General features: G+C 44.8%; 2 protein-coding genes across 11 annotated transcripts in view; one reads left to right on the forward strand and one right to left on the reverse strand.

The window, feature by feature from the left end:
• Positions 1–169: 169 nt before the first annotated feature.
• Positions 170–19,671, reverse strand: MANSC1 (MANSC domain containing 1). 5 transcript variants are annotated; one of them, XM_035102246.2, is made up of 5 exons: positions 19,577–19,671; positions 19,146–19,279; positions 6,719–7,040; positions 4,212–4,352; positions 170–2,838 (listed from the first exon to the last, which is right to left on the reverse strand). In XM_035102246.2, the coding sequence occupies exons 3-5, from the start codon at positions 6,930–6,932 to the stop codon at positions 2,018–2,020; spliced, it is 1,176 nt and encodes a 391-aa protein (XP_034958137.1). In that variant the 5' UTR covers positions 6,933–7,040; positions 19,146–19,279; positions 19,577–19,671; the 3' UTR covers positions 170–2,017. The 5 variants fall into 5 exon arrangements, with proteins under 5 accessions (XP_034958137.1, XP_060131134.1, XP_060131133.1 ...); XM_060275151.1 differs by having other exon boundaries at positions 6,719–6,986; positions 19,146–19,666; XM_060275150.1 differs by having other exon boundaries at positions 6,719–6,994; positions 19,146–19,666.
• A 22-nt stretch (positions 19,672–19,693) lies between these two features.
• Positions 19,694–22,773, forward strand: part of BORCS5 (BLOC-1 related complex subunit 5) — a 93,671-nt gene continuing 90,591 nt past the window's right edge. For all 6 annotated transcript variants that reach the window (XR_009557655.1, XR_004691724.2, XR_004691726.2 and 3 more), the window contains exon 1: positions 19,694–19,893. Coding sequence is in view for 1 of the 6 variants with exons in the window: in XM_035102252.2 (XP_034958143.1) it covers positions 19,836–19,893 (58 nt within the window). In the remaining 5 variants the exon portion in view is untranslated. The remainder of the gene's footprint in view (positions 19,894–22,773) is intronic.

Below are 22,773 nucleotides of genomic sequence, written 5' to 3' on the forward strand. Positions count from 1 at the left end.
GGTAGATCTAGTGGTAGACAGAGAAGAAGCAATAAATTCAAACAGCAGAAGAGCATCTTTAGGCAGGATATCAGGAACTGCAGAACAATGAATCTAAATGTCCAGAGAAAGTATCTGCACCAAGAATTTGAGCAGATGATTATGTTTAAAACATACAGAAACATCAATAAACTGTTTAGAAAATCCAAATATTATTTGTTTTAATCTAATTACAAAATACATTGAAGCAGCTGTAGGCTATAGTTTTCAAGTGACCAAACAATGTTTTTAAAGGGGGGAAATGTCATCTAAATTGTGCTTGGGTTTATTTTTTCAAAATTAATTGTTACAGCAAATGATGACATAATATTTCCCATAAGAAAACCCTCATGGCAAAGGAGGTTGTAGAAGAGTGTTAGTTAAGTGTATTGTGTATTAAGATTTAGTTAAGTGTTATTATGGTATTGAATTTTTAAGATTTAATTAGAATAGAATTATATTTTGAGATAGGTATAAGAGATTTATTGTATTGATAAGGTATTAAGAGCATTAATAGGTTTAGATAATTATTAAAAAGATTGGAATCAAGATTTGGAAAGTACTAAGGAAGTGATATATAGAAACGTAGTTGGGAGGGAATGGAGGAAGTCAACAAAGATACGTGATATAAGATTGATTGGAAATATTTTTGTTTTTGTTGTAATGTTGATATTTTGTTATGTTGTGTATGTATTGTGTTTTCCTGGTTCTGTTTTTCTATGTTGTATTGTTGCAAAAATCAATAAATATATTTAAAAAAGAAAAGAAAACCCTCATGGCAGAGCTATATGCTGCTAGAATGGGATGCTCGTTTCAAGTTCTCCCCCACTGACCTGACTGTGCAGTGTGTTGCACTGGCCCTGCCGCACAATGCAATGAGATCACAAGGAACATGGCAGGGAGGGAGTCCCCATTCTTAGCAGAGGCCCCATGTTTCTTTTAACATTTTGCTCTGCCCCATTTTGACTGAAGCCTGGTCTAAATGTTAGACTTAGCACTTTGTGTGAGAAGCAAAGTGGAAAGCGGTTTGCTCTGAAAGCATCTTGTGTGCTGTGTGGCATCTTGTCTCCAATCACACAGGTGTTTGTGTTGATTTTTTACTGTGTGTGGAAATGCAGTCAGACACAGACAGTATTTAAACTCAGTTCTGCCTTCTGTTTCTGCAATGTCTAACATAACCACTATTTTTGGGCAGACTGATTAGTCTCTTCCTGCATGCCATATTCTCAACAACCATTCAGAGAAAGACACTGTCCCCATTAGGCTGGTCAGTTTGGCTGCTGCACAAACTGCTCTGGCTGAATGTAAATGTTGCCCTTATTATGCACATGGGATAGAATGCCAAACTATCACAGACTTCTTGTTGCAGAAAGCAGGAGATTTGATATGCAACCAACACATGATCATAGCTGTCAACCCTCCCGTTTTTGGCTGGAAACACCCAAATTTAAATCCGTTTCCCGCTGCAACCCCAGATTGTAAAATACCCCGTAAATGTCCCGGCTCCCGGCTGGCTGCTCGCTCACTTGCCGAGTGCTGCTGGAAATCGCCTCTGCACATGCCCAGGCATGCGCAGAAGCAATTTCTGCTGCCCAAACATGCGGACATGGGCAGCCCGGCACCAGAAGTCGCTTCTGCACATGTCTGGACACGCGCAGAGGCGATTTCCAGCACCGCTCTGCCCATGTCTGGACACCGGAAATCGGGCAGAGCCGGCACCGGAAGTTACTTCTGCACATGTCTGGACATGCGCAGAAGCGACTTCCAGTGCCGCGCCGCTGCTGATCCCTTATTTTCCAATCCAGAAGTTGACAGCTATGCACATGATACACACTGCAAACAAGCAAAGATACCACATGAGAACTCCATTCGTGAGCTAACTGAAACATTTAAACTTGACCTTGTAGGAAAGATAACTTGTTCTCTGTTGTGACAAATCCAATCCATCTATAAAGCTTCCAAAATTACAACTAATGTACATCTTCACATTTTTCCTCTGTCACATGTTGGCGTACATGCCATTGATCAAGTAGTCTATCTTAGTGTAACGCCTTCTCTGAAGAGATTCAAGCATCTTTCTACCTACCAGCACTGTAACTAAGAGAAAGAATATCACCCCCAAAAGCAATGCAGCTGTAAGTATGCTTTTGTCGCCAAAGGGAGGGAAATGTTCCCTGCTTGGATCTCCATTAAGCATATCGCCTTTCAAGCCTTGTTGCCCATTGCCAAGGTGGACATCATGTAAAGAAGCAGAAGAAATCTTCATAAGCAGTGGGCTGAGGTTACGAGCACTAGATCCAGCAGTGGAAGATGGGTTGGGAACAGTGGTGGTACTTCTTAGATTTGTAGTTGCCCAAGGTGCATTCTTATAATAAGCTGTAGTAGACCTAGTGGTTGTTGCATTTCTAGGAGACACGTGAGGAACTATAGTACCAGCCTGGGTGCCATTGGTAATAGTAGGTGACTTAACTGGGGGCTGTGCAGTAGGAATACCAGGCTCAATAGTATTTGGAGTACTTGGGGACAACAAACTCTTGAGTTCAGGCATTGTTGAAGAACCCAAGCTCTTTGAACCATTTGCTCTTCTGCTTTGTGGGTGCTGGGAGTCTCCATCCATCTCATCCACATGTTTATCATCTAAGTGGTTCAATATTTCTACACTCTTTGGGGGAATGGGCTTTTGCAAAGGACCTGACCCAAGCAGAGGGCTTGCTGGGATGTGAGGGTTGAACATAGCAGCCAGTGCAGACACAGACTTCCCATTCACAGTTGGGTGGGAGAGCTGAACTGAGGTAGGAGTTGGCATGGGAACCTGTGCATCTAAAAAAGAAGAAAGGAGGTATATTATTATTTGTTAGACTCAACAAGCAAGTCCCCACACAAATACAAATTAAGGGTGAAGAGCCCTTAATTTATTTCAGAATCACTACCCTGCACTCCAGTAGAGGAGACTCGCATTCCAATTCTGCTTACAAAGAACCCTAGAGATTGCAGATTCTGCAGGAATGTTGGGAATAATAATAACAACAACAACAACAACAACAACAACAACAACTCCTCAGAATCCTGTACAGAACTACAATTTCCAGAATCCCTTGCTAGGGAACCATTACTGTCAAAAAGTTCAAAACTAGCTCACATGTATAGTTTAGACATGCCTTCAGTTCAATGTGACTTGCCTCCTGGCAGGGCTACATTCCTATGCACACTTGCTTGATAGTAAGCCTTATTAAATTTGGTGGAAGTTACTTAAGAGTAAACTTTCCTAGGATCAAGTATGCTTAGATGCTCTAATACAGCACTACAATGCACAAACTGTACAATCTGTGGAACATCCCTGTTGGTATGGTGAAGCTGTGTTGTCTGCGAATGGTCTGGCTAAAGCAAGAACCCACCACAACACTTGCTTGATCTTAGAATCATATAATTGTAGGTTTTGGAGGGATCTCTGACAGAATCACAGCTAAATATAATCCTAGAGTGGGGTACAGTTTAACAAATTGCAATTCATAATAAAATCAAAATTCTATCATAACATCAACATACGGTAACCTTGTGTAGAGAAGTTTTTAATATTTGAAGTTTTATTCTGTTTTTAGTGTTCTGCTGGGAGCTGCCCAGAGTAGCTGGAGAAACCCAGTCAGATGGGCGGGGTATAAATTATTATTATTATTATTATTATCATCATCACCACCACCACCACCACTACCACCACAACTTCATTACCGGTATCTATACCGCACCCATCTGGCTGGGTTTTCCCCGCCACCCTGGGCAACTTACAGCATATCCAAAATCATAATTAAAACGTCAAACATTTAAAACCTCCCAATACAGGGCTGCCTTCAGATGTCTTCAAAAAATTGTGTAATTTTTAATCTCCTTGACATCTGGTGGGAGGGCGTCCCACAGGGCGGGTGCCACTACCGAGAAGGCCCTCTGCCTGGTTCCCTGTAGCTTCACTTCTCACAGGGAGGCAACTGCCAGAAGGTCCTTGGAGCTGGACCTCAGTGTTGGGCAGAACGATGGGGGTGTAGATGCTCCTTCAGGTATACTGGGCCAAGGCCGTTTAGGGCTTTAAAGGTCAGCACCAACACTTTGAATAAAACAGTCAATAATAAAACAGCAACGTGAAGCAAGAAAATCTTCCACTGTCAATCAACACTTTTTCTTTTTAAAAAATCATTGTTTACCTTTTATCATTCGGTAGCTCACCAGTCCTGACACATGTCTCACCGGGCAGGTTTCATTAGTGGGATAATAGAACAGGTAGCAATTTGTGTAATTTCCTTTGCTCCTGGTATTAAAGACCACATAATTGCACTTCTTGCTGTCTGGAAAACACATACACAAAGACACAACCTAAATATACTGTAACATTGGAGACACTTTATATCTGATATATTTATGATAAGAACACCCCAATCTAGAGTGGAATAATCCTCAATATTTCACCTTGCTGGCTTAGTTTCCACTTGGGTGGGAAAACTGTGACTAGGCTGTACCATTCCAGAGTGCAGGTGGGGGCTTGCAGGGCTGATGTTCGTGTGTGTGTGTGTGTGTGTGTGTGTGTGTGTGTGTGTGTGTGTGTGTGTAACTAGCTAGTTAGCTAGTCAGCATTATTAGCCAAGCTTTCTACCTGATAGGCTAGTTTCTATATGCAGGATAATTATTTTTTTCATATGGTGGAGCTCCCCTCATTCTGAAGTGGTATAGCCCAGTCATGACTTCACACTCACTATGAGAAGAATTCTAGACCTTTGTCAAGCTTCAGAAGTGCCACAGTTTAGTTGGAGATTCAGAGTTGCATCCAGCCAAATTCAATTCAGTGTAGACCCACTGAAAATAATGAAACTAATTTGTCATAGCCATTAATTTTGATGGGTCTACTCTGAGTAGGACTACCACTGGGTACCACTCTCATTCTCCTCCCCAGTGCCTGAACTTGAGGCAGAGAAAGGGCAGACTCTGGCCTTTCAAATTTCAGTGGAGCCCTGTGCAAACCCAAAATTTGGTGCCACCCACCTCTCGCCTTCCCTTCTGTGCACTATGTCATGGTTGCAGGATCCTGCAGAGCCCCCCTTGGCTCGGTGCTGCCCCAAATCTGCCTCTGGGCAGAGAGGCTGGAAAAACTCAGAGGAACTGGTTCATTAACCTTCCAACTTATTTAATGATGCTGCCAAGCTTGAAGGTGTGCAGAGGAGGGTGAACAAGAAGAACCAGGGTCTGGAAACTAAGCCTTGTGAAGAGTGCTTGAAGGAGATGGGTATGTTTAGCCTGGAAAAGAGGAGACTGAGAGGATATATGAGAGCCATCTTTAAATATCTTAAGGGCTTTCACTTGAAAGAGGGAGCAAGCCTGTTTTCTCCTGCTCTGGAAGGGAGGACCAATGGCCTCAAGTAACAAGAAAAGAGATTCTGACTAAACATTTGGAAAACCTTTCTGACAGTAAGAGCTGTTTGGCAGTGGAACCCTCCTTCCTGGGAGGTTTTTAAACAGAGCTTGGATGACGGAGCTTGAGATTCCTGCATTGCAGGGGGTTGGACTAGAGGACCCTTGGGTCTCTCCCAACTCCACAATTCTATTATTCTATTATTCATCCTAGTCAGCAGCTGTGACACTTGGCTTTCTAAAAGCAGAATGAATATGAACTCTGGGAGCATCTGCTGCCCATGTGTGCAAGACATAGCTGCTTTCAAAAAGCTAGGTGGTGAGACTACCAGCCAAGATGAGGATCAGAGTGGTCAGGTCTCCTGAGTCTTAAACCTGAGATTGAGGGGGCAAAGCCTGGCAGAAAAGGAGTAAAACATTAGGGCCAGGAGGTGGGGAGTAGCTCCAGGGCATGGAGGTTCAGGGTGCCGCCTGATAAGCATCATGGAAGAACTATTAGAGGGGGCAGATCAAAGCAAAACTCTAAGCCCTCTTATTGAATAAGGGACCCCTGACCATTAGGTCCAGTCGTGACTGACTCTGGGGTTGTGCGCTCATCTCGCATTATTGGCCGAGGGAGCCGGCGTACAGCTTCCAGGTCATGTGGCCAGCATGACAAAGCCGCTTCTGGCAAACCAGAGCAGCACATGGAAACGCCATTTACCTTCTCACTTTCGAACTGCTAGGTTGGCAGGAGCTGGGACTGAGCAACAGGAGCTCACCCCGCTGCGGGGATTCGAACCGCCGACATTCTGATTGGCAAGCCCTAGGCTCTGTGGTTTAACCCACAGCGCCACCCTTGTCCCACTTATTGAATATACTCAAAATTAAATTTTCTGTATTTCATGATTTCCAGAGATATAGATGCTCTTGACTTACAGCTGCATGTGGCTGGAAAAATGGGACTGAAGGATGGGTGGGGAGAAGTCACATTTGGAGAGGGGATTAGAAGGAAAGCACTAGCTATATCTGAGCTCCCAAAATTGGTTGCAAGCTCCAACTCAGTCCATCCCAGCTCATTTCAAGTGCAGCCAAGTGACACATCTATATGATAAAATTACATCGATTTTATGCCAACTATAGCTGTCATGGATCCTCATAATCACCCTCCCTCAATTCTGGGAACTGTAGTTTGGTGTAAGTGCTGAGAATTCTATAATTCACACACACACGACAATAGTTCTCAGGGTTTCCTAGAGTGGGGAAAAGACTGGCTATTAAACCAATTTAAGCCTATAATGGAGATGCACCTAAAGAGCACCGTTTTTACCTGCACCCAAGCAGCAGACATCAACACAGGCTTCCCAAGATGAAGCATGGATTGGATCTTCCCCCCGGATGCCTTTGGAAAAGGCTGCTTTGATGTCAATAGTGGTGTTCTCCATCTTCTCCGTGGAACACACTTGATTTTGGGATGGCTTTGGCAAAGTATAAAAGGTCATGGCAAAGATGCAAGCAGAGCACCATGCAATCCGGATGGACATCTCTTTCCCTTAGCCGTGACAGACTTCTTACAGTTCTTTTGTTACCATCAGGGTCTGTAAAACTCAGGGTACAGCAATTTTAAGAAAGCTGTGGTGTTTGCATTGGTTCTAGTGAAAAAATGATGAAATAATATCTTACTGTTTAATGGCACAAACAAAAATAAATTCTCATTTCCATTAATATTCACGTATAATTAATTCTTCAAACCAATTAAAAGGACGTTGGCACCCATCTGTCTCGAAAGACAACAGAGTGTGCCTCCAGGGGTGAAGAAGTCAAATGGCTGTGTTAGCAGCACCAAAGTGACCTCCCCCGGGTGCAAGGCTGGGCAGTGTGTGTGGAGGTCCTGGGCTGCCCAGGTGACATTCCCCCTCTCCGCCTCACTGATGTGCTCCAAACGAAAGCAAAGCAATAGGGTTGGCACCAGGTTGGCTGCAGGAGTTGCCAAAAGGAGGGCTTACTCCTTAGCCTTTCCTCCTCCCAAAGATATCCCACAAGACAGTGAATGTTTAGGATCAGAGTTTTCCTTCTCTTAGATGGGCTACCTTTTCAGGTGGATGAGCCCCACCTGCGACTCACTTCCCTCTATGGCATGTGCAGAAACTGCCTTCTTGATGGTTAGATCCACTCTTGGTCTCGTCTGCTCAATCCGCCAAAGCTGGTCTTCCCACTGAGGGTTTGAGACCCATTGGCTACCCTCACCTGGTTTAGCTGGCCAGCTGAAGCTATTCCCCGTTGTCACATGCTGACAGCTTCTAGGAGCCACAGGTAAGAGCTGAGTGCAGGATGGGGACTCCAGAAGGAGCACCACATGTCCCCCACCAGAGGCAGAACCCTTCCCCTTGCACCCCATACAGCCCTGAAAGCAGGTAGGTGAACTAAAACAACAAAATTAATGTTAAGAGTAGAAAAAGGATGCACACAGGTCAATGTGCTGCTGGATAAAATCAAAGGCCCATCGAGTCCAGCATCCTGTTCTCAAGGTGGTCAGATGCTTATGAGAAGCCCACAAGTGGCCTCAAGTGCAAGAGCAGCCGTCTCCTCACTTGCGATTCTAAGCAACTGCTATTCAGAGGTATACTGCCTCTAACACTGGACACAGAACATCACCCTTCGGTTTTGTAGCCATTGGTAGCCTTATGCTCCATTAATTTCTCTAATCTTCTTTTAAAGGCATCCCAAGTTGATGGCCATCCTATCCTGGGGGAGTGAATTCCACAGCTCAACTATGCATTGTGTGCAGAAGTACTTTGCTTTTCATGCAGCTTCATTTGTTGCAAATCAAGAGGTATACATTAGCTTCTCAGATATCTGCTTCTTGGGTGTTTATTTTAATGCAAGACATTCATACTCTCAAACCAGTAGTTTATTTGGGACATTGAACATACAAAAAGGGAGAACCCCATATGCATGCAAGTTTCCACATGCCTCAACATTGCACTTAAAGGGCGCAGAACCTCTGCAATTCCCTCTGAGTCTAAGCGAACATCACTCACACCACAGTGATCTGTGGCTGAGAAAGAAGCTGTGTTGGCTCAAAGAGTCTGGCACATGGAATAACAGTGTAATCCTATGAATATCTCTTACAGGGCTCGGGAACAGATGAACAATTTGGAACTGTCCTCTTATATCATTTCCCTAGCTATAGTTACATTTGTAATCTCCAATTTATTGCACCCGATGTACATCAAACATAGGGTTGAAAACATGATGAGCATATTTGTTTAAGGCTTAAGAAAAAAAGGCAAATTAAACACATTCTCTCTCTCATGCCACTTTTTCTTTTCTGGATAGGCAACCTAGATATGAACTGACTAGTCTTTCAAAAATTTAGAATCATCCTTACAATGAGTGAAGGGATGAAAAGGAGGGGAGAGACTCTTGGCGGGAAGGATAGAATACTGAAGGAAAGGGGATGTAATGAGGGGGCTCTTATCCTCACAGTAGCATAAAACATGTAACTCTTCTGGCTTTGCTTCTGATTATATTTTAATGTCCTGACACTCTCAAATAACATAGTTCAAGATTTCTGAAGCTTTTCTGCATTTGAGACCCACAATTTTACAAGACTATCACAAACTGGAGTCTGCTAGGTCCGGCTCCCACTAGGTTTGTGGCAATTAAGTACATGGAGAGTTGGCATCCATCTGTCTTGGGAGACAATGGAGGAGAGAGTGCACCTTTGGGGGTAAAGTCAAACTGTTGGAAGGTTACAGAGCTTGTTGTGGCTGTAGAGACCAATATGGGAGATACATGTTTTGTTCCATTATATTATTAATTTTATTAAACCAAACAATTTAGCTCAGCAATGGAAGAACCAGACTGAAAACCCCTGAACAGATGTGAAAATAATACCTGGGCTACAGCACTGCCTGAGCGCCTCACCAGACATAGCAGGACAATGACAGGCTTAACGGAGAGAGACACCTTCCATGAAACGTGGGCCCCTTTCTTTTACTAGGTTAATGACCAAAATCAAGATCACGTACCATCTGCTCAATATTCTCAGAGGAGAGGTTACATAAAGTAATATGTCTGAATGTTGAATGCTGGATAAGTGTTTAATAGTTTTTTGATTTGGATTTGCATTAAATAATAATAATAATAATAATAATAATAATAATAATAATAATAATAATTTGTCTTTAAAAAAATTAAACAAAGCAATTATAGCTGATCTTTACCCAACTGCTCAGTGTCAGATTCTTGCAGGTTTTATTGTAATTTCAGTAGATCTTGGACATTCTGGCAGGTCTCCTGCTTCATTGAACCAGGACTCCACTGAAGGTCTTGCCTCCTGCCCCATCCATTCTGCTCAGGTGTGAGTCGGATGGAAGGCATAACAACAACAACAACAACAACCTCAGGAAGGTGTGACTCACACCACATAGGTGGTATTTGTACAGTCTTCGGAGCACAGGTGGGGCGAGAATGTAAGGATGTGTTTGGGCCCTCTCCTTCCTTCTTTCCTAGACCCGAGGCAGATTTCACCAAAGTAGCTGGATTTCCTGTGAAAATTCACTTTCCCAAAGAGAGCTTGCCAGAAAGGCTTCCTTCAGTCAGTTTATGTGCTAAAATTAAAATACTCTGAATTGTCCTCTTGCCCATGTTATTTTGAAGTACACTTTAAGGAGTGCTGTAGGCAGAATACCCAATAAAACGTTACATTATATTTAATGTACCTCTATGTTATACATTTAAAGGCACAAGTGCAGGGCCAGATGAAAGATGGCAACCTTAGGAGGTAAAGGGAGAGCTTGAGAGGATTGGGGGAGAAATGCGAGTTGCAATCTTAGGGTGCTTTGGACTACAGTTGCAACTGAAATCATTCAACCCCCATTGCAAATTAGGTTTATTATCAAAATTTACAGACTTTCTGCTGTTTGCAATGAGCAAATCAAACAAAAACAGATGCTTCAATGTGTTTCCCCACTTCACTTGAAGCATCCAAAGACTCTAGGAACATTCAGTACCTTTAATATTTTCTTGTATCCTGCTCCTTATTTGTGAAGGGCAATGATCTCTTCTCTTACCTTCTTGGGCTTAGCCGTATTTCTAACATGCAGCCAAATGTGTCACTCAGCAACCCCCTGGCCAGGTCAGGTATTTCATGTGTTCCAGCTTCAGCACCTCGTGCAACTAATGAAGCCCTTGATTATTTATTTTTATTTGTTGAATTTATATACTGTACTGTACTGCCATATATCTGGAGGTCTGTTGTGAGGGATTCTATTCTATTCGGGGGTTGGATAACAGCAAATCTTAAGAAGCCAGTATAAGTTGCTTAATTTGGGGGAACCACTTGAAGCATCCATTGTGTTGGGCTATTTCAATTGCTTTTGTTTGATTTGCTCATTGCAAACAGCTGAAAGTCTGTAAATTTGGATAATAAACCTGATTTGCAATGGGGTTTGAATAATTTAGATGGCTACTTCCTTATGAGGAATTGCCTCCCGATAAAAAAGAGGGGAAGTTTTCCCCTATTCACATATTTTTCTTTCTGGGAGGGGAATGCCTAACATTGATATATGTGAACAGTAGGACTTGTAAAATATTTTGTGGTTTAACAACTTTTGTAGCGTGATCTGCAAGTCTGTATTGCATAGCTGCCAAGTTCTCCCTTTTTTTAAGGGATTTTCCCTTATGCTGAATAGGCTTCCTCGCGAGAAAAGGGAAAACTTGGCAGCTATGCTGTATTGGTTTATTTAACATGCCTAAATGTTGACTGCAATCGTTTGGATTTTGTCACAGAAATGGAGGAAGACCATTGGCACTGTGAACTTTATAGGAACTAATGCAGGCATCCCCAAACTGCGGCCCTCCAGATGTTTTGGCCTACAACTCCCATGATCCCTAGCTAACAGGACCAGTGGTCAGGGATGATGGGAATTGTAGTCCAAAACATCTGGAGGGCCAAAGTTTGGGAATGCCTGATCTAATGTCTTTCACAACAGCCCGGCATACAGAAATTAAGCACTGGGGCGAATGATGAAGTGATGCAGGCCCAGTTCAGATATGATGCTTTCAGTATCCTGGATTATATGCAGGTTTATAGTAGAGAATAAACCAGAGTTTCCCAGTTTGAATGTCACAGAACACTGTGGTTTGCCTAAGCTCCTGAAACCTTTCTCATGGAGTATGAGAAAAGAAAGGAGAAAACTCCTGGACACACTTGTACTTGAGCGACTGTTACCCTTAGAATCATAGAATCATAGAGTTGGAAGAGACCACAAGGGCCATCCAGTCCAAACCCCTGGCCAAGCAGGAAACACCATCAAAGCATTCTTGACATATGCTTGTCAAGCCTCTGCTTAAAGACCTCCAAAGAAGGAGACTCCACCACACTCCTTGGCAGCAAATTCCACTGCCGAACAGCTCTTACTGTCAGGAAGTTCTTCCTAATGTTTAGGTGGAATCTTCTTTCTTGTAGTTTGAATCCATTGCTCCGTGTCCGCTTTTCTGGAGCAGCAGAAAACAACCTTTCTCCCTCCTCCATATGACATCCTTTCATATATTTGAACATGGCTATCATATCACCCCTTAACCTTCTCTTCTCCAGGCTAAACATACCTAAGTCGTTCCTCATAAGGCATTGTTTCCAGGCCTTTGACCATTTTGGTTGCCCTCTTCTGGACACATTCAAGCTTGTCAGTATCCTTCTTGAACTGTGGTGCCCAGAACTGGACACAGTACTCCAGGTGAGGTCTGACCAGAGCAGAATACAGTGGTAGTATTACTTCCCTAGATCTAGATGCTATACTCCTATTGATGCAGCCCAGAATTGCATTGGCTTTTTAAGCTGCTGCATCACACTGTAGACTCATGTCAAGTTTGTGGTCTACCAAGACTCCTAGATCCTTTTCACATGTACTGCTCTCAAGCCAGGTGTCACCCATCCTGTATTTGTGCCTTTCATTTTTTTTGCCCAAGTGTGGTGGCGCTGTGGTTAAACCACTGAGCCTGGGGCTGGCTGATCAGAAGGTCGGCGGTTCGAGTCCCTGTGACGGGGTGAGCTCCCGTTGCTTGGTCCCAGCTCCTGCCAACTTAGCAGTTCGAAAGCATGTCAAAATGCAAGTAGATAAATAGGAACCGCTACAGCGGGAAGGTAAACGGCGTTTCCATGTGCTGCTCTGGTTTGCCAGAAGCGGCTTTGTCATGCTGGCCACCTGGAAGCTATACGCCGGCTCCCTCGGCAAGTAATGCGAGATGAGCGCGCAACCCCAGAGTCGGTCACGACTGGACCTAATGGTCAGGGGTCCATTTACCTTTTACCTAGTACCTTACATTTCTCCTTGTTAAAATTCATCTTGTTTGCTTTGGCCCAATTGTCTAATCTGTTAAGGTCATTTTGAAGTGTGATCCTGTCCTCTGGGGTATTAGCCACCCCTCCCAATTTGGTGTCGTCTGCAAACTTGATCAGGATGCCCTCAAGCCCATCATCCAAGTCATTGATAAAGATGTTGAATAAGACTGGGCCCAATACAGAACCCTGTGGCACCCCACTAAGTCACTACTCTCCAGGATGAGGAGGAGCCATTGATGAGCACCCTTTGGGTTCGGTCAGTCAGCCAATTACAAATCCACTGAATGGTAGCATTGTCTAGCCCGCATTTTACCAACTTCTTTACAAGAATATCATGGGGCACCTTGTCAAAGGCCTTGCTGAAATCAAGATAGGCTACATCCACAGCGTTCCCTTCATCTACCAGGCTTGTAATTCTGTCAAAAAATGAGATCAGATTAGTCTGACATGACTTATTTTTCAGAAACCCATGCTGACTTTTAGTGATCACAGAGTTTCTTTCTAGGTGCTCACAGACCGTTTGCTTAATGATCTGCTCTAGAATCTTTCCTGGTATTGATGTCAGGCTGACCGGGCAGTAATTGTTTGGGTCCTCTCTTTTATAATAATAATAATAATTTATTATTTATACCCCGCCCATCTGGCCGGGTTCCCCCAGCCACTCTGGGCGGCTTCCAAAAAAACAGAAATTCTAAAATACAGAAATCCATCAAACATTAAAAGCTTCCCTAAACAGGGCTGCCTTGAGATGCCTTCTAAAGGTCTGGTAATTGTTCTCTTTGACCTCTTACCAGACCTTTAGAAGGCATCTCAAGGCAGCCCTCCTCAACATTTGCCCTCCTCCAGTCTGCTGGAACTTCGCCTGTTCTCCAGGAATTTTCAAAGATTACTGCCAGTGGTTCTGAAATCACCTCTGCCAGTTCTTTTAATACACTTGGATGTAGTTCATCTGGCCCTGGAGACTTGAATACATCTAAACTAGCCAAGTATTCTTGTACTACCTCCTTACTTGTTCTGGGCTGTGTTTCCTCTGCTGAATCATCTGCTCCATATTCTTCAGGTTTGGCATTGTTTTCTTTTTGGGAGAAGACTGAGGCAAAGAAGGCATTGAGGAGTTCTGCCCTTTCTCTGTCCCCTGTTTGCATTTCACCATCTTCTCCTCTAATGACCCCACTGTTTCCTTGTTCTTCCTTTTGCTACGGATATACCCATAAAAGCCCTTTTTGTTGCTTTTAACCTCTCTGGCGAGCCTGAGTTCTTTCTGTGCTTTAGCTTTTCTGACTTTGTCTCTACGTGTGCTGGGTATATGTTTGAATTCCTCTCTGGTGATTTCCCCCCTTTTCCATTTTTTGTACCTATCCCTTTTAAATCTTAACTTGATTTAGGCTACATAACATTTATTTGCTTATTTTTCTACCATCCTCAATCTGCATGATGCTTTACAGAGTATAGCAGGATAGACCTCTGCACTGAGGAATTTACAATCTGTAAATCAACACAAGAGAGACAAAGGAAGAGAAGGTGGGCATTGGAGGCAGGAGTAAATAGGATTTAAACATCAGCACCAACACTTTGAATTGTGCTCAGAAATGCACTAGGAGCCATGAAGATTTTTTGGACCGGTGTTATATGGTCTCGGCACCCACTCCCAGTCACCAGTCTAGCTACCGCATTCTCGATTAATTGCCGTTTCTGAGTCACCTTCATGTGTAGAGCGCATTACAGTAGTCCAAGCGGGAGATAACCAGAGCATGCACCACTCTGGCGAGACAGTCCGCGGGCAGGTAGGGTCTCAGCCTGCGTACCAGATGGAGCTGGTAGACAGCTGCCCTGGACACATAATTGACCTGCACCTCCATGGACAGTTGTGAGTCCAAAATGACTCACAGGCTGCGTACCTGGTCCTTCAGAGCCACAGTTACCCCATTCAGGAACAGGAAGTCCTCCACACCTGCCCACTACCTGTCCCCCCAAAAACTTCTGTTTTGTCAGGATTCAACCTCAATCTGTTAGCCGCCATCCATCCTCCAACCGCCTCCATTCACTCAGAAAGGTGGGCACAGCTGGGTGAGGCCAACTCCCCCCTGTTCCCCCACCCAGTTTCAGGGATACAGGCCAGATCAGATCATGGATGAGGGAGATTTTATTCTGGGCCGCGCTGGCACTCAACAGCAGCAGTTGCTGACCCCTGAGGGCTGGCTCAGATGACAAGCACAATTCTCCAGGTTGGAGGAGGGGCTGGCACACAGCACAGTCACTAACTGCCCCTCCTCCCTCGCCATACCTCCCCCTACTTAGAACCACTGTAACTGGGCCTCCCCCTGCTCCCCCCCCCGCTCCTCTCCTCCCAGGCACATCCCACCAAGTAAGTATCCAGGTCAGATGGACTTTTAAACTTATTAATTTAAATATTTCTGTACTGCTTTTCCATATTCCTTTCTGGCAGGGCTCATGCACTTTTTAAACAGCTATAGATATGCATTTCTTCAAGACAGGGAAATCTTTGCTTGTTGAATTTCTGCTTGCCAGGAAGCTAGCTACTGTATAATAATACTTAACTATTTTAACAGTAACAATATTTCAAAGTTAAGGGGATCCAAATTCCTGCCAGAAAAGGAAAATCAAGTGACTCCAGATCTAACCCAATCACTCCCTATTACAAAGCAATACTTCCTTCTGGTGGGTCAGATTACTGGGTGTGTCGACAGATTTCTATCACAGGGCAATTCAGCACATACAGCTAAGAAAAGAACTTTATATGACTTAAAGGGTGTCTCTATAACAGATAAGATTGTGTTAAATCCACTGAGGGCAATTGGGGGAAGGGGGAAATCCACACCCTTCTTTTGAAAAACAGCACAATTACCTGATGTGTGAGACAGAGTCACACATTACATTATTATTAACACAGCACCCTTAATTTTCCTGGGGGAAATGTGATGGCTGAATAAACCATTTTAAGAACAATATCCTGTGATTTATATAGCATTTCTCCTAATGCTTGAAGGATCTGAAAGACTACCAAGTTGAGGGAAACCGCTATGAGATATCCTGAAAAGACAGTAGCACAGGGGTGCTTCTCATTGGCCAGGAACTGGGGGTGCCATCCATTCCAGATGGCCTTGCATGGAAAACACAGGTGCACAGCTAAGGAGACTTCTTGATCCAGGATCATACCCTTTAGCAGCAGCATTGCATTTTCTGGACAGGAACAGCCTGGCTCCAGTGATCCATCCTCCCCCAGTTGCTTTACAGTGTTTACATACGGCTGCCCTTGAAGACATCCCAGAAGTGACAACCAATGCAGAATGTAACAGGCAGAATGCAAACTGCCACAGCTAGATGCTGGTTACAGGTAGGTAGCCGTGTTGGTCTGGGTCGAAGTAAAATAAAAAAAATTCCTTCAGTAGCACCTTAAAGACCAACTAAGTTTTTATTTTGGTATGAGCTTTCGTGTGCATGCACACTTCTTCAGATACAGTGAAATAGGAGTCCCCAGGCACTTATGTAGAGAAGGGGTGGGGAGGGGGTGGGGATGGGGAGGGGAGGGGGGATCACTCAGAAGGGTGGTGGAAGTGGGTGATTGACTGACTGATAGCTGTTGATGACCGAAAACGACTGCAAATGGTTTTGCATGAAAAAGCAAGGGTTGAGATGGCTGAAGATCGCTTATCATGTATAATGAGATAAGAATCCGATATCTCTGTTCAAACCAGATAAGCGATCTTCAGCCATCTCAACCCTTGCTTTTTCATGCAAAACCATTTGCAGTCGTTTTCGGTCATTAACAGCTATCAGTCAGTCAATCACCCACTTCCACCACCCTTCTGAGTGATCCCCCCTCCCCTCCCCATCCCCACCCCCTCCCCACCCCTTCTCTACATAAGTGCCTGGGGACTCCTATTTCACTGTATCTGAAGAAGTGTGCATGCACACGAAAGCTCATACCAAAATAAAAACTTAGTTGGTCTTTAAGGTGCTACTGAAGGAATTTTTTTTATTTTACAGCTAGATGCTGTACTGGTTACCTGTTCAGTTCAGAGCCCAGTTCCAGGTGGTTGTCTGTACCTTAAAACCCTCAATGACTTAAGACCCAAATAGCTCTCCCTATTTCAATCTGCCCAGGCTGGCCAAGAATGTCCACAGAGGCCCTTCCCAGAGTTCCATTGCTCAGGCATTATCTTACATGTCTGTTCTCCTACATTCAGTGTTTCAGAATTGGTTTTATTTATTTTGTTTTTTGTATTATTGCATTTTATTCTGGCATGATTACTTTAGTCATGTCCATCGGGGGCTGCACTGCTATTTGCAAAGATGAAGTGCAGTTTAAAAACATTTTACATAAAATTATTTAACACTAAGAGAACTTTAACTATAAGAGAACCTGTTCTGGAGCTCATTCGTTCACTGATGGGCAGTGTTTGTCACTTTCCACTTTTGTAAAGTGTCCATGATGCCCATGAGCATGACAGTCTTAATCTCAGGGCCATGGGTTCAAGCCCCACATTGGGCAAAAGATTTCTGTATTTCAAGTGGTTGGACTAGATGACCCTCGTGGTTCCTTCCAATTCTACAGTTCTATGAGTACAGTTCTTAAGAATCTATTTCTTAAGCACCATTGACTATTATTAATTTGAACAGCATCACACCTCTGACATGAACTGGCTAAGCTGTTACAACCGGCACAGAATATTCAGGTGCTCAAAGAGCAACGCAGTTTGCAGAACAATGTCTAACTGGTCAGTTTGGTTGTGATTAAAGCCTCAGGCTTAAGGTAGCTGTGGTGTGGTAAGAAGTCTTGGGATACAAAGAAGGAGACCAAGAGGCCTGGGTTTCATGAGGGGAAAGGGAGAGGGACCCTACTGAAATACATAAGCTCACACAATTCCCAGCATCCCTGGACACTGGCCATGCTGGCGAGGTTGAAGGGAGCTGGAGCCATACATCTGGAGGTGATCGTGCTGGCTGCTTCAGCGCCCTAATTTTAGCCACATTATGCCCTCCCTTACTTTCTAAAAACCAACAGCAGGGGGTGGGACTGCACAAAAGGTAAGGGCAATCTTTCTCCAGCCCCCTTGCTGCTTGAGGAAAAGGGCCATGGAAACATTAATAGAGCTAAGAAGGCTGAAGAAACTCCACAAAAACTAAAGACCGGAAGGGACCCTATGATGTACACAGGGAGAAGGAAGTGCCTTGTATGGGTCAGGACAGGAGACCGAGTGCTTGAAAAGCAGGGACCAAAGAAAACAATGGGGAGTGGAAGCACAAAGAGCCAAGGAAGGAGAGCTGTGGCAAAACCTCATACATAATGCAGTCCTGTGGGCTGTGTTAAACTAGAATCCTATTATTAACAGACACATGGTTTTGAGATTATTGTATTTTAATGATGTTATTCATGGCCCTGGGCTCTAATGGGAGGGCTGGTGTGCAAATACCAATAGTAATCATGATGATGGAAGGGTGGAAGGGCACTGCCAAGGGAGCCCTGGACTACTGCACCCCCCTTCACACACGATAAATGTGAAGAGGTCCACACATATCCCTTCAGTTTCTATGAAAGCTGGAACCCTGTGCAGTTGGGGTTTCAGTTCCTGTGGAAATGACATCTACACCCCTAGGCAGAAGCCTATGGCCATCCACACTCAACGTGTGGACACTGGGGATAGGCAGGGGGAGGAAACAGGACTCTGCGCACTGCCTGGACCCCCTTCACATGAATGGGGATTAATCTGCTTGTTGTGGTTTCTTCTGTCACTGCTGTATTTTGACCTGGCAACCCCAGGAGGGCTAACAAGGTCCAAGAAAAGGGGTGGAGGCCTGAATTCACACATTAAGTTGAGCCAACCAGCTAATGTTTGGATGCAGCCTTCTAGTATTAATAATACGTAGCCTTCTCACTTGTTGTTTTAGGGCAGAGGGATGTAAGTCAAAGATGACTGAGCCCAGGCACAAATCAAGCTTCATCAAAATATAAAGTTCTGTTAGCTGACTTGTTTGGAGTTTTGGTGTTCTGAGAATGAACTATCAGAACTACTGCACAGTGGGAAACTATGGTCCAGAGACCTGCAGGCGCTGCCTCCAGGCGCTGCTCGACTCCAGCTCCCCTTGACCAGCACCTGAAGGGCCACAGGTGAGGCGCCCCATCCCTGACTTCGAGGAAACGGCAGCATCTGCAAAAGACAGCGCGAAGAGGACACGCCTCGTTTCTGGGCGTCTTGATCGCCAATCAGTTTTCTCCACCATAAATCCTAGAGATCGTTGGGAATCCGGATCTTTCTTCTCTTGTTCCGAGGAGCAATGAAGCAGAGTCCGATCCCAAGCTTGGCTCTGCAACCCTACGCGCTCCCACGGCCAAGAATGCCACAAAGAGCTCTGCTCAATTCTGCTCAAACAGACACGGGGGTCTTACCTGGCAAGGCACCCTGCGCGCTCTCCCTCGGCTGAAGTTGGCCACTTTCCTCGAGCTGGTGCGTGGGAAGAAGAACTCCTCCGCGGTGTATCCGCCTCGGAGTTAAGGGAGGAGTTAGTGGCAAGGGCGAGCAGCTGAGTAAAAGGAAGAGGCGGAACTTGGTCTTAGAGTCAGTTGAGAGAAAAGCTGCGTGTAGGCTTTGCACCCCGAGCATACGTCGCCTTCGCTCAGAAACAGGAGACGATTTATTCAAAGGGAATGATTTCTAAGAGTTAGCAACCCGATCTGTGCCTATATTTACTCTCAAGTGATTTACTGCCAATTGCTTTTAAAGCTGCGCCTCTAGTAATGTCTACTTTAAGCAAGTGCCACTGAGCTCACGAGGGTTTGTATCCGAGAATCGGTCGGATTGCATAGCATCGCGATCTTACTGGGAGTCAGTCGGTGCTTCCCGCGCAGAAGAGCTCGCCGCCGGGCCCTTTCCCTTCCCCTCGCCCTCCGCTCCGCCTCTCGGCCTGGGCGAGGCTTTCTCCTGACCCGGAACCGAAACAGTCTCCTTGCTGAGAGGCGGAAGTGTCTGTTGGGGGCGTGCAAGAAGAGGCATTGCCGCGGCAGCGAGAGAGGCCTTTGCCGGAGCTTGGCCTGGGGAGCCGCGGCGCGCGCTCCTTCTCCTTCCTGGCATCTCTCGCTATGGGCGCCGAGCAGAGCGCAGATGCCGAAAACCGGCATCCCGACTCAAACACTTCAGGTGGGCGCGCCCTTTCCCTCACACTTGGGGGGTTTCGTTGGAACGTTTGCTTTGGGTGCTCTTTAATATGGAGCACGTGCGCATGAGCTGCGCCTCTCCAGTCTGCGCAGAGGCTGGGCTGCTTCACATGAATGCTCCGCGGTACAAAACTGGAGAAAGGCTAGGGAGAAAGGTTGAACGCTTGTTGTTGTTGTTTAGTCGTTTAGTCGTGTCCGACTCTTCGTGACCCCATGGACCAGAGCACGCCAGGCACTCCTGTCTTCCACTGCCTCCCGCAGTTTGGTCAAACTCATGTTCGTAGCTTCGAGAACACTGTCCAACCATCTCGTCCTCTGTCGTCCCCTTCTCCTAGTGCCCTCCATCTTTCCCAACATCAGGGTCTTTTCCAAGGATTCTTCTCTTCTCATGAGGTGGCCAAAGTATTGGAGCCTCAGCTTCACGATCTGTCCTTCCAGGGAGCACTCAGGGCTGATTTCCTTAAGAATGGATAGGTTTGATCTTCTTGCAGTCCATGGGACTCTCAAGAGTGTCCTCCAGCACCATAATTCAAAAGCATCAATTCTTCGGCGATCAGCCTTCTTTATGGTCCAGCTCTCACTTCCATACATCACTACTGGGAAAACCATAGCTTTAACTATACAGACCTTTGTCGGCAAGGTGGTGTCTCTGCTTTTTAAGATGCTGTCTAGGTTTGTTATTGCTTTTCTCCCAAGAAGCAGGCATCCCCCCCCCCAAATGATATTTATTCATTTTCAAATGCTACAAAATACAAAAAATCACAAAACAAAAGACCAAAAACAAAAAGAAAACATAAAAAAGAAAACATTCTGACATTTTTGCTTAACATTGTGGACTTCCTCGATTCCCCCCACATTGGGTCCATTTTTAAGTCCACATTAGGCAGTTTTTCATATTATAATCTCTCAACATTTTCTATTCTAAAAAACATCAACTGTCCTTAACCTATAATTCATCCATTAATCCAGATCTAAATCTATTTTCCCATCCATCTATCATATTTCGCCCCTTAGGCTGAAGTTTATTCCCAAAATCTTTTCCATAAATTCAAATATTACTTATGTCCTAATAACATTTAAACACTTAAATCTAATTCAGCCCCCCCCCTTGACTCAGGGTCTCCCAGATAAGTCAGCCAGTTCCATAAGTCGTTGCAGTTTCAGACCATCTTAATCAGTAAAAAAAAATCGTCCATTATTACTTTTCACCCCACTCCCAGTCTCCCACTCTATCACCGCCTATCCACCACTCTACGTTCTTCATCCCCTGCTGCCTCCCCAATTCTCTGGCTGTTACACAATACCATCCTACTACTGTACGTTTCCACTTTTCAGCCCTATCTCAATTTTTAGTTCCCATAGACCCTGACCCCAGTATGTATCCTGCTCCCCCTCTCACTGGGAGGGCATTATTCCACACTGGTTCTTCTTTGAGAAATCTTTGAATCAAGCATGAATCTTGTTCCCTCCCTCCCACAGGGGGCACAACGTTCCATGTATTTTCCTCTTCTTTAAATTGAATTGCATTGTCCAGGACTGGTGGTGGTTCATCTCAGGTTTCACAGGAACAGCACAGATTGCAAAGCAGGAAGTGGCGCAGTTCGTATTTCCAGACTTCAAAAACAAAAATTATGTCTGAACTGGTAGCAAACTGACATTTTTAATTCTTCTTCATAACTTAAAGCTCTTATGTCCATTTATGAAAAGAGCAATGTCAAAACTTGTTTTTCCCAGCCGAATATTTTGCACTCTTCAATATTTACAGTTCCAGACCCTTCCTATTGTGAAATTCCTTCCTATTGTGATGTCATAATGGCAACTTGCTGATCCCTCCAGGGACCCGACTCCAGCTTCCAGGGGGGCTTCCCCCAGTCCAAAATAAAAATTTCTACAGGGATTTTGCTGGATTCAACCCTTTCTCCTTTTACCCTGTCTTAGGGGAAAGGTTTTAAGTCCAATTTTTGTCAGTCTTTCCGGCTTTGGGCAAATTAACTGCGTCTCCATTGTCTCAATGGATGAGATTGACTTTCTTTTTGGATCTCCTCCCATGGCCAATTCTTTCCCCTTTTAAAAGCTCTTTTTCTTTACTCATGGTGTCCAATCTCTTCAAATCCTTTAATTTGGAAAAATCCACCGCTCCACAAGCTGCCAGCACGGAGCTTCACACTGTGAGGGTAGCAGTTCAACTCAAGGCACCATGTCTCCACTCTCGGCTCCCTTAATAGGGCTTACCGGGGAGCAGAGGAAACAGGAAAAGGTGCAGCTGAGTCCCCACGTCCCCAGAACGCTCAATCTGGGGCTCTTTCGGGGGTCCGCGGCGCTCTCATGGCTCCCCCCTCCCTCACAGTGCCAGGGAATCTCGGAGTCTTTTAATTTCGTGACTGCTGTCACCATCTGCGGTGATCAAGGAGCCCAAGAAAGTAAAATCTCTCACTGCCTCCATTTCTTCCCCTTCTATTTGCCAGGAGGTGATGGGACCAGTGGCCATGATCTTGGTTTTTTTGATGTTGAGCTTCAGACCATATTTTGCGCTCTCCTCTTTCACCCCCATTAAAAGGTTTTTAATTCCTCCTCACTTTCTGCCATCAAGGTTGTGTCATCTGCATATCTGAGGTTGTTGATATTTCTTCCGGCAATCTTAATTCCAGTTTGGGATTCATCTACTCCAGCTTTTCGCATGATGAATTCTGCATATAAGTTAAATAAGCAGGGAGACAATATACAACCTTGTCGTACTCCTTTCCCAATTTTGAACCAATCAGTTGTTCCATATCCAGTTCTAACTGTAGCTTCTTGTCCCACATAGAGATTTCTCAGGAGACAGATGAGGTGATCAGGCACTACTTGTACTTGTCCTCTGCTC

Source organism: Zootoca vivipara, chromosome 5 (assembly GCF_963506605.1).
Source record: "Zootoca vivipara chromosome 5, rZooViv1.1, whole genome shotgun sequence".
NCBI lineage: Eukaryota > Metazoa > Chordata > Lepidosauria > Squamata > Lacertidae > Zootoca > Zootoca vivipara.

What these genes read in the sequence shown, in the direction of transcription:
- MANSC1 (XM_035102246.2), bottom strand. Translation starts at nt 6,932, where the DNA reads ATGTCCATCCGGATTGCATGGTGCTCTGCTTGCATCTTTGCCATGACC. An exon ending in TGTCTGCTGCTTGGGTGCAG is followed by an intron (nt 4,353 to 6,718) that starts GTAAAAACGGTG and finishes TGTGTTTTCCAG; the next exon opens with ACAGCAAGAAGTGCAATTAT. An exon ending in GAGCTACCGAATGATAAAAG is followed by an intron (nt 2,839 to 4,211) that starts GTAAACAATGAT and finishes CTTCTTTTTTAG; the next exon opens with ATGCACAGGTTCCCATGCCA.